This window comes from Hippopotamus amphibius, chromosome 9 (assembly GCF_030028045.1).
Source record: "Hippopotamus amphibius kiboko isolate mHipAmp2 chromosome 9, mHipAmp2.hap2, whole genome shotgun sequence".
NCBI classification, from domain to species: Eukaryota; Metazoa; Chordata; class Mammalia; order Artiodactyla; family Hippopotamidae; genus Hippopotamus; species Hippopotamus amphibius.
Window position 1 is genome coordinate 144,052,792 of NC_080194.1, and position 12,431 is coordinate 144,065,222.

A 12,431-nucleotide genomic window follows, 5' to 3' on the forward strand; every position below is an offset into this window, starting at 1 on the left:
TGTGAACGTGTCCTTGTGCTTCCCGGCCTCAGTTTCCCCAACTGCCTTGGGATTCCCCATCTTGTTTCCACGGCTTTGACTCGGCCTCAACCTCAGCCCACTGGACACAAGCCCTGCCCCAGGCTGTCCATCCGTGCTCGGCCTTCAGACAGGAGCCTGACGTCCTTCCCACGACAATCAGGTCGAGGGAGGGGAGGTCAGGGGAAAGGGGCAAACGTGAGCCACGTGAGCTTTCCGAGGGGCCCCCAGAGCCTGGCTGCTACAGACTGCCAGACCGTGGGCAGGCTGCCTGTGTCCTCCTCCGGTGACCACGGAGGTGATGGTCACACTGCAGCAGGGGGAGGCCTGGGGAGGCCGGGCGTCCTGGACTCAGGGCGCTCCAGAGGTTTGGGGTCCACCTCGGGCGGACAGCTCCAGCTCTCGGAGCCCTGGTTCCCACACCTCCACGTGGCAGAGTAATAGTGATGACGGCACAGAGGTGTTTTGAGGGCTGAACAACCGGTGTGTAAGCTCTCAGCACAGGGCACGGCCCCAAGGTGCCTGCACACGCAGCACAGCTGGACACCGAGACCCCTCGGAGGTGAGAACTGACCTGGGAGAGTCCCACGGGGACCCATACCCGCCCCAGGCCTGGGCATAGAGCCCAGAACCACTGCCCTCTGCGACGGGCCAGCTGGAGTCCCCGGGACTCAGACCCCCGAGCCCTGGGGCATCTGCAGAGGGACCCCTGCCTGCACCACCGAGGCTGAGCCTCTGGGGCCAGGAGGTTGCCAGCGCCTCCAGGCGCACCTGGAGAAGGTCTGCTGCACTGCAGACAACGCACCTCTGAGACGGGAGGCCTGTGCCCCGAAGGTGGCCGAGGAGGCAGCAAGGACATTGTGGTTTTCAGCTTCCTGCGACTGCCAGGGAGAGGTCCGGGGCCACCTGCCACCTGGCCGTCGACGCAGCACCCGAGCTCAACCCCGCCTGGAGCACCCCCCTTGCCGCACAGCTCCACACACACCGTGGCGACGTCGAGAGGCTGGAAGGGGCCCCTCCACTCAAGCTGCAGTCTGAGAGGGCGTGAAGGAGCCCACGGTGGCCAGAAAGTTCCATGAGGAGCCCGCCTCCTCTCAAGAACATCTCTCAAGGATCCCACACGCGGCCCAGGCCTCACCTTGCGCAAATCATCCCTCGTGAACGATGGGAGCGACGTGAACCAGGCTGGCCGCCCACCCTGGTCACAGACAGCTGCTTCTTCTGGGGGGGGCCCATGCCCTGTAGCTGTGCCACAGTCCCACCCAGCTCAACAGCCCCACGGGACCTGAACGGCCGCACGGGCCCTTGGGGGTGCAGCCCATGCTTTAAAAAAAGCGAACCCTCTCACTAGTGCAAAAATGGCCCTGTTTGAAACTAACCAAAGATGGCAAACACGTTCAGCCCATGTGGGACAACCAAGTGCCACGACCCTCAGAGTGGACATCACAGACCACAGATGCTCGTTCCTGGGGGGGTCTGGCTTCCAAATGTCCCTTTTCCACCATCCCGTTCTCAGCTGCCGCTGAGGGCTTCATTTTGATTTTGGTAGCACAGTTTCTATTTTATTTAGAATGGGGATCAGGAATCACATCAGCTGACCCACTAGTTTCAGAAATAAAATTCCATGGGCACACCTGTGCCCATTCGCAGACGCAGAGTCTGGCTGCTTTCGGGCGAGGAGAGCAGAGCTGAGAGGCTGAGGTAACAGACCCCACGACCCGCGCACTCCCAACCCCAGCCCCTTGCACCCGACCCCCACCGCCCGGCACTTACTTCATGGGCTTGAACAGTGCTTGCCCGTAATTCTGGAAGGTCATGATGAGCTTGAGCTGCGTGCCCCCCGACTTCATGGCTGCAATGGGAGGGAAAGAGTACGGCGTCACCTGCTGCCTCAGGGCAGGCCCGTGCGCTGGATGATGACGTGCGCTCCGGGGCCTGGGGGGACCCCTGGGAAGTGGTGGCCTGAGGCTCTGGGCAGGTCAGGATACGGGTGCAAACGTGAGGGTCATGGGGGTGGAGGGGTGAGTGAGGGTCCGGGACCAAGGCCTGCGGCAGGCGGGTGTTTCAGGGTCAGGGAGAGCCAAGCAGGGGCTGGAGGAGCCGTGCGAAGGAGGGTGAACGGGGCCTGCGAAAACGGGCGACGGCAGAGGTGGTGAGGGGGCCCCGCACGGGAAGGTGTGGGTGTGCGGCGGCCCCGGCGGGAGCCCTGGACAGCGTCTCCGGCTGCCCTGCGCGCAGCCCCCCTCTGCTGAAGGGGACTCAGCACACCTGCCCAGCCTCCCCGACGGGGCTGGGGGCAGGGCTCAGACCCACTCGCCGGCACCTCCGGCGGCTCAGGTGAGCGTGGCGCAGCTTGCACCCGCTCCCAGGGCCGCTCTTGCGACGACCAGGGGTCACAGCAGTACAGCAGTGACGCACCCGGAGCGGCGTCGGGCGTGGTTTAGGTCGGCGGATTTCAGGGGAGAGTGAGGCAGGGCCTCAAGGTCCAAGTGCCCGGACGTGCCAGGGGCCACAGGACTCTGTGGGTGCCGAGGCCAGATCCGCCCTCCGGGTCCCCGGTCACCTGCCCTGACTCCTGCCGCAGGGTCAGCGGCTCCACCCGAAGGGGCCCTTGACGCGGCATTGGGGACGATGTGACCCGGGTCTATGGGTGAAGCTCTCTGAGTCTGTGCCCCCCCATTCTAACAAGAACCCCGACCTGTGTTTTGATGGGCCACCCTGACTTTAAACGAACGAACTCTGTCCTCTGGAGACTGGGGGACCACAGACACCTCTGCATGGGAGGTGCCGCCAGGCATCGGCAGGGCCACTGACACTGCACCTTTGGCCTTGGCCGGTTCATCTGTGAAGTGGGACCAACGTCTGTCTTTAGGGGTCACGGTCGGGATGCTGGTCCAGCTGTTGTCACAGCCCCTGTCTTGTTTTAAGGGTCAGAGGAAGCGAGGGCCTCACCCAAGGACGGCTCAGATTTGGAGCATGTGGCACCGGGAGCAGCTGGGGTCTCTGTTCCCCCCAGCCACCTCCCCGCCCAGTGACCCGCAGCCACGGAGCAGGGCGACAGCGTGTCCACATACGGGCGGTGGTAGGCGCCCTGGGGCCGGTACGAGGGGCCAGCCCCGTGGGCACCTCCCCACGTGAGCCTGTTCCCTGGCCTGGGTCCTCGGCCCGACTCAGGGCTACAGCCCAGACTTCAGCCCGTGACAGGCTCCGGGGTGTCTGAGCAGCAACGGCCTCCAGCCTGGACCACGCCTGACGCTGTGATTGTCCACGGCCCAGCTCGCCCTTACGGGGGGAATTCTATCTACTTGAAAGGGAGACTGCAGCACTGCCCCCGGTGGAGGCCAGGGCCCGCCCTGGACTTAGACGCAACCCAATCGGAACACGCGCCTGCTGGATTCTGGGGCCACGGCTGCCGTAGGTTCAAAATGGAGAAAGCAGGCGCCGGGGGTGCAGCTGGGTCAGCACCGCACAGGCTTTGTTCTTGACCTTCAACCTGACCGTAGAGAGAGCTGAGGAGGGACTCAGCTACTCCCCACCTTCTCTGGGTCCTCTGGGGTGGCCTCTGTCCTTCTTCCGGGATGGCTGAAGGCCTCTCCAGCCCTAGGCTTGGCGTCCAGCTTACCGGGCATCTTCAGTTCCCCGAGCCCTGGCTGGGCCGAGCTTGGCCCAAAGTGGCGGTGCCCCTGGGGCGGGAGAGGACTGTGGCCTTTCCGGGGTCGGAGCCGCCTTCCTGAGAAGCCCGCTCTTTAGGCAGGGCGGCCACGTGGCCCGCAGGCACCCAGGACGGCGGCCTCAGCAGGTCAGCCCGCACCCGGGACTTCCGTCCCACGGAGCTGTCCCCGGGGCTCAGCCCCAGCCTCGGCTTTGTCCTGATCCGGAGGAGCAGCGGCGGGGCCTGTGCTTCGGGCCGGAGGCTGCCTGCATCCCCTCCTGCCGTTGCACGACTTCTTTTTAAGTAACTCCAAGTGCAGAGGAGCTAACTGTGTCTTTTATTCTTTGCACCCTAATCGTGCACGACAGTGATCTACTTCTCACCATCAGCACCGGCAGGCCTGGCTTCAGGCGAAATGGAGGCAGATAACACCCGGAGCCTCTTTGAGGCCATTACCAACCAGCCAGGAGCCCAGCTGTAAAGAAACCTCTGCTGGCCACACGCATTTCGCATTTCGCATTTTGTGAGTGGATCAAGGGGTTCTGAACAGGCAGCCTTGAGAGAATCTTTCCATGGGAGAGCGTCGGGGCCCTCTTGGGACCCGTTCTCATCGCCACACCATTCCTGGGCTCGTGTTCCAAGACTGAACAATGCGACCACGCAGGTCTGGACAGAGCCCAGAGCTGGGGGCATAGATGTGCTGACCGTGGGCAAGCCTGCCCTTCCAGAGGCCTGTTCCCCTGACTGCAGGACGGGGCTGGAAGATGGGCTGGATTTCTAGCTCTTCTTATGTTTAAACCTCAAAAGGATGGCACCGCTGAACCCTGACTCCCAAGGCAGGTTCCAGGCTCCCATAGAGAGGCTGCAGCCCAGGTTCCTGTGGGGCCTCCGAGGACGGCACCCCTCAGATCACAGCGGTGCCACGGGCAGTGCCCTCAGCAGCAGAGAGCTCTTGTCCAGGGACCCCAGTCGCCAAACCCACCCAGTGGCTCTGTTCGGCCAAGGGCCCAGTCAGGGGCCGCCATCTCAGCAGCTGGGTTTTCAACAAAAACGTCCAGCTGCATGTGGGGGCAGACACCCCCGGGAAAGCATGCATTCCCGGGGGATGTCTGCAGCCCGGCCAGGCCAGTCCCTCTCCTGCTCCCCACCCAGCAGGAACCTGGGCCTGGACACCTGCAGCCGTGCTCCCAGAGGCTCCACTGGGCTCCAGGTGAGACATCCTGCTTCCTCAGGAAGAGGGGCCTCCTCTCCAGTGAGCTCGCTGGGAGCACCTCCAGGCCCAAGGCCGCACGGAGTAGGGCTAAGTGTCAGTCGAGGCCATCACCGGACCCCAGCTGGCGCAGTGCTGGCCGCCCCACGCAGAGGTACCAGCAAGGACACTGCCGGGCCTCGGCTCCCGCTTCTTCCTCTTCCTCACCAAAACCTCTCAACAGCCCCGTGAGGCAGGGTTCACGGGTCCACACCCTTCTTCAAAATCTCCGGGGGCACAAGCGTTCAGGGGCTTTCAAAAATTTCAGATGACAAAAGGTACAGGTCGTGTATCCATCCCACAGATTCTGTAGCCCTGAGCGGGTCAGGCGCAGAACCCCAGAATTAAACACACTCCTGTGCCCTCAGGGGAACACGGGAACATTCACTCCAAGTGAGAAAAACAAGGATTTGTAAACAGCCTCTCATTTCAGGTTTTGCCTCCATGTCCATTCATGTTGGGCTGGGTTTTGCTGTCGGATGGGTTATGATTTCAGGTTTGCGAGCCGGAGATTACAGGGGCGAGGTTATGACCACCTCTGTGATCCACAGGAGACTCGGGAGGCCCACGGGGTCATCCATCTGCCCAGAGTCACTCTGGCTCGCGACTGGAGGAGCCGGGACGCACCGGGCCTGCTGTTCGCCGTGGGGGACGCCACCCGGTCCCACCCGTCAACCTTCCCAAGCTCATCAGGCACCTGTACATGCCAGCCTGGGCTCTGACCAGCCCACGGCCCCAAGGAACACGCTGGATTAGGACCAGCTGGGCCAGGGTAGTCCTGGGGTGAGATCAGCTCAAACAGCCCGCAGGACAGAGATGGGCAGGCACTCAACCCAGGTCACACTGCCGGGTGCAGAGCAAGCCAGAACTCTGGGGTGGGATCCCCGGCCACTGGGACATCAGGCAGCTAGGCGCCACTGCCTGGGACAGTTGGACCAAAGGTGGAGCGGGTGCCACAAGGCCAGGCCCCTGAGGGGACAGGGGAGGAGGACGCCCAGGGTGAGCAAGGCTGCCTGTAAGCCCTGGAGGCCTGTCGTCTTCCTCCGGCAGCTCGCTGGGCTCCTGAGCTCTGCCCTCTTCACAGCGCAACATCCAGTGAGAGCTGGGAGGCTGTCTGTTCCCTGAGGGGTACGGGGAGCCTGGCCGTCTGTGGGATGCTCGCAGCCCTGCCTCTACCCAAGACCCTGCACAAAGCCTGAGTTTACACTGTACAAGCCTGGGTGCACTGTCCGTCTTCCTGGAATAAGATGCAATGTGCCCAAGCCCACTTGACAGACGGGAGAGCAGGGCAGACAGCAGCCTGCAAGCATCAGCACTGCACTTCCCGAAACTCTAATTTTAAAACGCTGTCGTCATTTTCCCGAAAGGCCCGTGCTCCCTGCCCACTTCCCTCACGAACGCCTTTGCCTCATTCAAGACCCTGGCCTCCCACGTGGAGGTCACCTCTTCGCTAATCACTCTGGACTTTATCTGCCCATCAGTGTGTGCACTTCCCAGCCTCCTGGAATGTGCAGGTCAGGACTCAGTAGAAGCTTGTTGAAGCTGGATTCACCCCCAACTCCCACTGCCCAGAAAGGGACCCTGAGGTACCGGAGGTGCTCAAGAGAATCTCCTGAACGGACGACAAATGCTCCTCGCACTGGATGTTTCTCTAACAGCCTCGTCTACTCAGGAGGGAAGGGGACACCCCAGCTGTGGCCTCTCCCAGGCAGTCCCCGTTGTCCACATGGACTGCTTTTTTAGCACAGGAGGAGGGCTGGATGGGGCCAGGGGCTGGGAGGCGCTCGGATTCCTCCTGGGCAGCAGTGAGGAGGGGAGACCACCATTCTGCCCCCGTGGGTTCTCTCTCAGGGTGAACAGCCACATGCTAGGGAGAAGGTGGGTGCCAGCAAACAGCTCAGCACCGGGCGCAGACACCCAACACGCCCTCTAAAGAGCTCTGGAAACCCAGGCACCAGCCTTGCAGGCAACACCCAGCTCCCTGGCATCAGCGACAGGACAGACCCCAGGTTAGCAGAGCCCTTTCAGCCTCAGGATGGCCCAGACGCCAGGAAGACAGTGCCTGGAACCCCTGCTCCCAGCACTCGTGCTTCTGGGGCCTCCCTCCACCCTCGGCACCTCCCAGGACTGTTCCTCCCACCCAGGGCTTCCGCCCGCCCCCTCTGCCCTTGGAGTCACTGGTGACTAATCGGGACCTTCACAAACAATCGCCTACAGGCCCGAGAACAATGGCACCAAACCTCCACACTAAGAAACCACTGCAGACACATTTTCCTGAAATCAGCAACTGGATGCCCTAGGCAATCGGATTCAGCAGGTACCAAAGTACTCAGAGATGTTGCCTCCAAACTACTCAGTGTATAGGGCTCTGCCCTGGACAAAGTTGGGCCCTGGTCACTCCCCGTCCACACCGCATCCCAGGAGCATCTGGGGAGCTCTGAGGCAGAGCTGCCCCAAACCACCGGAAGCCTCCGAGCTCTCCGCAGCACCTCCCTGTAGCTGCCAGGGGTGCCTCTTCTTAACCCGTGGTGGGGAACCACGGTGCCCCCTCTCCCAGCAGAACAGCAGGGCGGGCTGGGTGGCGTCTTGCCCTGCCTTGCTCATCCTGCCACAGCAGAAGGCAGCACTCCTCAACAACCCCCTGCCCCTCGATTGCCGACAGCACCAAAGGCCTGCAGGCGCCTCCTCTGGGAAGGCTGCAGGTATAACCACCCAGGAGCTGATGCTCCGGCACAGAGAGCTGGCCGGGCAGTGAGGGCACCTACCAACACTGGTGATCTTCTGGGCGCCGAGGTCACGCAGCAGGGCCTCCACCGCTGGGTTGTGTCGAGAGTACAGCTCATAGCGGTTGATGCCAATGTGGAACTTGAGCCAGTTGGGATAGGAGTCCACGGCCGCCTCCCCCGTGGGTAGGAATTCATCCTCAGGACCTTCGTGTGGCCTGCACAAATGAAGGTGACCAAGGTCAACAGGGAACAGCAAGGTCTTGAGGTGGATGGGAAAGTTGGCACCGATGCCAAGGTCTTCACTTTGGATCCAAACAAATGCAGATTTATTCAGAGGTGCCTCTGCTCAAACAGGACCCTGCGACGTCCGCACTTTTTCTGTGGCTGTTGTTCGACCAACTAATAACATATCCGAAGGCCCGTAATTCTCACTTACCCTTGGGAGACGCCACAGACAGCTATAACTAAAGCAGACCAAAGCCAGACCGTCAGCGCTAGGCCCCGCCGCGTCTGTCCTGGGGCCACCGAAACAGCCTGACAGGCATGATGTCAGCCTGGGGTGAGAGGGGCTGCCGGCTTCCTGGGGGCAGCTGAGCCCAGTCTGGAGAAGCCTTCGCTGGGTGCTCTGCTTCGGGGCAGCCGTGATTCGAGAGGCTAAATTTGACTTTCAGGAAGCAGCCTTGGGTGGCGAGAGAGGAAAGTGGCACTCACTCCAGCCAAGGCCCAAATTGAGGACTTGCTGCCCACGTGGCCCGTCCTTGTCTCTGGAGTCAAAGGGCCAGTCCGGGGGAGGACAGACCCTGTTTGCTGCTGGAGGCAAAAGCAGAACTTGTCCACACGCTAATTCGCCTGCAGGTGAGGCTTTTTCAGCCCCACGTTCTGCCCCACAATGGATACGACAGGTTATGAGAAGCCAGCCACGGGCACCATCACCGACCACTGGCTCTGGGCTCTGTTTCTCCTACAAAGAGGCCCAGGCCTGGCCTGCTGCTCTGCCTCTCAAATTTCTGAGCATTTCCGTGAACCTAGCCAGCAGACAAAGCTCGGAGGCCACCAAACACCTTGGTGTGTTTAGACAGAAAACACTGAGCCTGGTCCAACTGCAAAGGAGAAAGGATTTTATGAGATGTTTTGGAAACCTGGCCTTTCCCCTCTGCTGCCTGGGTAACCTTTTGCAGGTACTTATTTATCCTGGTCTTGCTGTTGGTTAATATTTCACCACGCTGGGCTGCAGCATCTGCTTATTTTGACCTGTGTGGCTGCGGAGGGCCTTGGGGCGGTGGCGGGGGGTTAAACCAGGATGGTTTAAAGAGATGCTCCTGAGGGCAAGATGCTACTTGCCTTTAAGGAAACGGTCACCCCCTTGCATCCGGCACTGTCTGCGTCCCAGCTGGGAGAACCCCTGGTTATGCCTCACGGGGGCCAGCATGCCCCTCGGCTACGTTTTCTCCGGGACTGGTTTACAAGGCTCACTAGGCCTCTCCAGACTTTCTCGATGTGTGCACCAGAGCAGTGTCGCCAAGTACTTGGAAGCCGGCAGCCAGAAGCTTCCCAGGGAGCGCCTTCACTCACTGCCTGAGTCCCTTTGTGAGCCAGTGAGCAGGGCCTTGCAGGCCAGCACTGCTTTCCTGTAAACGCAGCACAGACTCTTCCCGGCTCCTGCCTGCCCCGTCTGCCTTCCAGGCCAGTGGCCACAGGGAACAGCTCCCAAACCACCCAGCAGCGCTTCTCAGGGAAGCAGTCCCTCTGCAGACAAAGGCAGGGTCTGGAGCCTGCACACTGCCTGCCCCGCAAAGGTCCTCTGCCTTGGGCCTCTGCCATGGGGTCCGCACCCTCTGGGAGTCTCTGACCCCGAGCCTCTTTACACAGTGTAAGGACGTGTAAGGGCGGCACTTTCTGCGGCGGGGCGCTGGGGTGGATCTGTACTCTCAAGGGGCGCACGGCTGCCTTGGGGGTCAGGCCCGCCAACACCCACCTCAGCAGCCGAAGCCCCACTCACCAGTCCGGGCTCTCCGCTGCTGCCGCCTTGGGGTTGAACCTGATGTCGCTGTTCACGTTGAAGAGGACGTCGTCCTCTGTCAGCGGCGGAATGGCGGCCTGGTACAGTGGGTGCTGGAACAGCCTGGCCAGGAGGGAGCCGTCCCCACTGGGGCCGGGGGGCAGCACGGGTCCACGTGGACCAGGGTCTCCAAGCAGGGGCCGGTGAGCGGGCTCTCGGGGTCGCTGGGCGCCAGGATCCGGCCCCGGCAAGGCGCCCTCCGCCGGTTCGGCTGCGGGCGGCAGTTTCTCAAGCGAGTGGGACGTGAGGTTGGAGGAAGGGTCGGAGCTGAAGTCCTGCAAGATGCGCAGTGTGTGCTTGTTGGGCCAGCCCGCGTCGCCGGCGGCGGAGGCTGCGGCCGGGGGCTCCCCGGGGCGTCCGCGCGCCTGGGCCCAGCCGGGCGCTGCTGCCTCGGCCGCGGGCTGCGCGCAGGAGCAGCCGGGCTCCCCGGAGGGCCGCGCGGCGCTCCTCTCCAGCCTGGGCAGCAGGTCCAGCACGATATGCAGCGCGCAGGCCACGAGGAACGCCATCAGGATGAGCACGCGGAACCTGCGCACCAGGATCATCTTCATTGCCCGGCGGGCGAGCAGGGCCCGGAACTCCCGGCGTGCCCCCGGAGCGCGTTCCGCCCGTGCCCCTCTAGCCTCGGCTTGGCACCAACGCGGGGCCGCGGCGCGGGTCAAGGTCCATCTGGCGCCGGCCAGCGACTAGTCCCGTGGCTGTTCCACGCGTAGGGTGCCCACCGCCAAAGCGCCCGCTCGCGGAGCCATCTCGGGGCCGTTCCCTCTCGCCTCTCCGGAACGGCCGCGCCCTCAGCCGGCCGGGCCCAGCGGCCCTCGTCCGCGGAGCTGCGGGCGCAGCTCGGTGAGGCCCCGCGCACGTCGCGGCCCGCTTGGGTCTTTGGGGCCGCGGCCGCGCTCATCAGGCGCGCAGGGGCCGGACACTTAGGCCCATCGCGGCCAAGGCGCGGCGGCCTGCGGGGGGTGGCGGCGACCGCACGGCGCAGTCCGATCCGAGGTTCGGCGCAGTCTCTTCCGCGGCTCCGCGGGCCGCGCCAGGCGCCGGGCCGGCCGGGCGGAGAAGGGGAGGCTCCCTCGGGCAAGGCTCGGCTCTTACGCGGCGGCCCGCTGGCGGGGACCTGGAGGCGAACGCGGGCGCAGGGCCGCGGGTACGGAGGAGGGGGCAGGAGCCGGGGGGAGGTGCACGCAGCGGCCGGGAAGGCCCCGGGCAGGTGCAGCGGCCGTTCCCCGAGCGCAGCGCCCGCACAGCCGAACCTCTCGGCGCCCTGCGCCCCGGGCGGGCAGATATCCGAGCGCCGCGGAGCCGCCCCCCGCGTCAGCGCCCGCAGATTGGCGGAGCCGCAGCCCCGCGCGCCCGGGCCTGCTGGGCTGCCTCTGTTCTCTCCTCCCCTCGGCCGCGCCCCGCGACGCTCTGCAGCTCCCGGCCGGCCGAGGCGAGCGCGCCGTCTTCCCGCGGCTTGCCGAGAGCAGGCGGAGAGGAAGGCGGAGGGCGCCGGCCCCGGGCTGCGGGCTCTGCCGGGGAGGGCTCCGCGGCCTGGCTGCCGCGCCCAGGACCTCCGCCCGCCCGGGGCCGGCCGCCGCCCGCTGCAGCCGCTGGGCTCCTCCCCGAGGAGCCGAGGGCCAGGACCCAGGCCAAGTCCCTCCCCGGAGCCGCGGGGCGTCTGCGCCGCCGGATGGGCGCCCCCTGTGCGGCGGCCTTGCGCCCCGCGCCCCCGGCGGCCGGCGGCGGGGAGGAGGAGGGGGCGTTGGGGCTGCCGCCGCCGGAGACGAGCGGAGCAGGGGGTCCGGCCCAGCCCCGGAGGGGAGGTCCGCGCCGCGCCGGGGCTCCTGCACGCGGCCTCCCGCCCCACCTCGCGGGGACCACGCTTGCGCCTTAACGCTGGCTGCGCCGGCGCCCCAGCTAGAAGGCGCTCCGCACCAGAGGCGCCCGTTGTGTGCGGGAGGCGGCACCGCCCTCGCTTGGGCGGGATTGTGTGTGTGTGTGTGTGTGTGTCTACTGGCCACAGCCAGGGGCCCGGTACTTCTGGGCCCACACAGCTTCCGGACCCCCAGCCCCCACAGGGAATATTAGTGTGCATTTCAGCCTGAAGTCACAGTGGGGAAGGTAAGTGAACCGGGCCAAAGGAGATGTCACAGACACTCCCACCAGCAGGCTCGCTGCCCCCTGCCCTTCAGGGGCTGCAGGTTTCCACAGCAGACAGATGAAGCCTCTCTGGCAGGACTGAGGGGAGGCCAGGCTCGGGTGGGACCCCTGCTCTCCCACTCACTCACTGTACTGCCCTCTCAGGGCTGCAGTTTCTCCTGTGTGAGTTCAGGGTCCATTTTCCCTGAGACTCATCCTCAGATCTCAGTGCCTGGCCCAGTGCCTGACATTCAGAAGGCGCCCGTTAGATACTTGGGGTGAAGGAGGGGAGTCCCAGTCCAGCGAGTCAGTGAAACAGATGTTTCTGAGGCCATTTGAAGTACGTGAAGTGCTGGGCCCTCCTGGAGCTGGATCTGGAGGAGGTGGGTGGGGACCAGAGGGTGAAGGTGGGTTTGACTGGAGATGGAACTCCTCCCTTCCTCCCTCTCACACTCAGGGGACCATTTGTGTGCAGAAGAGGTAACTTCGGACAGGGTTACTCAGAGGCCGAGGAGGTGACGTGCAAACTGAGATGGAGGTTGAGAAGCTGCCCCCCATCTGGGGAAGGGGAGCCAGGCAGGAGGGAGCCTAGGTCCGTGGGCACCG

At 64.1% G+C, this 12,431-nt stretch overlaps 1 protein-coding gene across 1 annotated transcript in view; it reads right to left on the reverse strand.

Annotated features, from left to right (window-relative positions):
- The window catches only part of FAM20C (FAM20C golgi associated secretory pathway kinase), a 36,328-nt gene extending 25,222 nt beyond the window's left edge, over window positions 1-11,106 (reverse strand). The window contains exons 1-3 of the mRNA XM_057750342.1: window positions 9,645-11,106; window positions 7,685-7,860; window positions 1,792-1,870 (exon numbers count right to left, since the gene is read on the reverse strand). Of these exons, the coding sequence (XP_057606325.1) occupies window positions 1,792-1,870; window positions 7,685-7,860; window positions 9,645-10,255 (866 nt within the window). The 5' untranslated portion in view covers window positions 10,256-11,106. The remainder of the gene's footprint in view (window positions 1-1,791; window positions 1,871-7,684; window positions 7,861-9,644) is intronic.
- Between the last annotated feature and the right edge of the window lie 1,325 nt (window positions 11,107-12,431).